This window comes from Ursus maritimus, assembly GCF_017311325.1.
Source record: "Ursus maritimus isolate PB19 chromosome X unlocalized genomic scaffold, ASM1731132v1 scaffold_X1, whole genome shotgun sequence".
Taxonomy (NCBI): Eukaryota; Metazoa; Chordata; class Mammalia; order Carnivora; family Ursidae; genus Ursus; species Ursus maritimus.
Genome location: NW_024423319.1, coordinates 97,239,152 through 97,240,761, shown reverse-complemented (window position 1 = coordinate 97,240,761; position 1,610 = coordinate 97,239,152). Strand labels below are relative to the sequence as shown.

General features: G+C 30.7%; 1 protein-coding gene across 1 annotated transcript in view; it reads right to left on the bottom strand.

The window, feature by feature from the left end:
- The window catches only part of DMD (dystrophin), a 1,667,815-nt gene that overhangs the window by 1,329,702 nt on the left and 336,503 nt on the right, over positions 1–1,610 (bottom strand). The window contains exon 20 of the mRNA XM_040633145.1: positions 338–483. Coding sequence (XP_040489079.1) covers positions 338–483 — 146 coding nt within the window. The remainder of the gene's footprint in view (positions 1–337; positions 484–1,610) is intronic.

The window sequence follows — 1,610 nt, the reverse complement described above, 5'->3', positions numbered from 1 at the left end:
GGGGGGGGGAATAATATCACAACTTTTATAATAATCAAAATCATTGTGTCTGAAAATACACACTAAACGAGAAAGAATAAACTTCATACACAGACCATGTCATTATCTTCAAAGATAGAATTTTTGTCTTATGGAGAGAAAGCACAAATGCGTAAAATATTATGTTTTTTAAATCTTATCTTCACTTTTCCAACTGGTAAACTATCATACTTGCCACAATTATTTTATTTCTATTATTTTTATATTACACCAATATAAAAGAAATGTTACACCAATGTAACTGTTTGATAGATGAAATCTGCACTATATTGTTTAAGACATACAAATATTCACAGACCTGTAACTCTCTAAGTCTCTGCTCCATGATGTCATATTCAGTGACAGTGACCTGAGGTATAGAGAGTTTGGTTTCTGACTGCTGGATCCATGTCAGGATGGTACTCATGGTCTCCTGATAGCGCACGGGTGGCAAAGTGTCAAAAACTTTATCAAAAGGCAAGAGAAGAGAATCACTATATTATTTTAAACTTTGTCATTATGTTTTCCTAAGTTGTCAGCAAACTAAATCACACTGCTAATTACAAATATTAACAAGTTGTGAAAATGTGAAGATACAAATTAGAATGTGATGATGATACTGAAGATAAAATCCTACTACATGTATGATATTTTGACAAAAACCACAGACACACACAAATATACATATACATATACATATATATTATACTGAATCCTCACATCAGACCTGCAAGTTTTGTGCTGTTAAAGTCATTTTTTTAAGGTAAGGAAATGACAAAACATAGAGGCTAAGTAATGTGTCCATGGTAACAAAGTCAGTACTTGGAGAAACCAAGGAGAGTTCATGTATATTGACTTTGAAGGCTACTCTTTCTGTGCTATCATTTGCCTTTGCAGAAAACAGTATCATTACCCACAGCAGTTAATATTTTAAATTATATCATGTCACTTATTTTACTAAAAAAAATTATGTGTATTTAGTATGTGTCAGAAACTCTTATAATGATTACCCATATTATTATTCTTAATTCTTACAATACACGTGTAAGATAAGTATTTTTATTTTCACAGTCGAGGAAACTGAGCCTACAAAAAAAGGTCAACTAATTTGCTCACACTCAAGAACCTAGTAAATAGTAGAGCGAGGATTTTAAACCAGGTTTGTCTGGTTTCAAAGTCAAAACCACTACTCAACAGTATACTTTCCCTTACATATATATATATAGGTATAAATTAGGGAATGAAAAATACATTAAGTACAATATGTGTGCATATATATAAATACAAGCTTTAAACCATATGTGAATATATGTGTATATATACTTTACACAACTATAATTGTTTAAACAGTTAAAACTGTACCTACATTAAATGAGAAGAAATAAAAATTTTCAGATTTGTCAGCTTATCAATAAAGTGATAAGGTAACATAAGCACGGTAGAAGTATAAAACAGTTAATTTATGAGATGTTATAATATTACAGATTCCCCAAAACTGAGTCAGCATCCATCTCTGTACAGATTCAGGGAGGGACAGAATAAGGAAGATGATAGATAGATAGATAGATAGATAGATAGATAGATAGATAGAT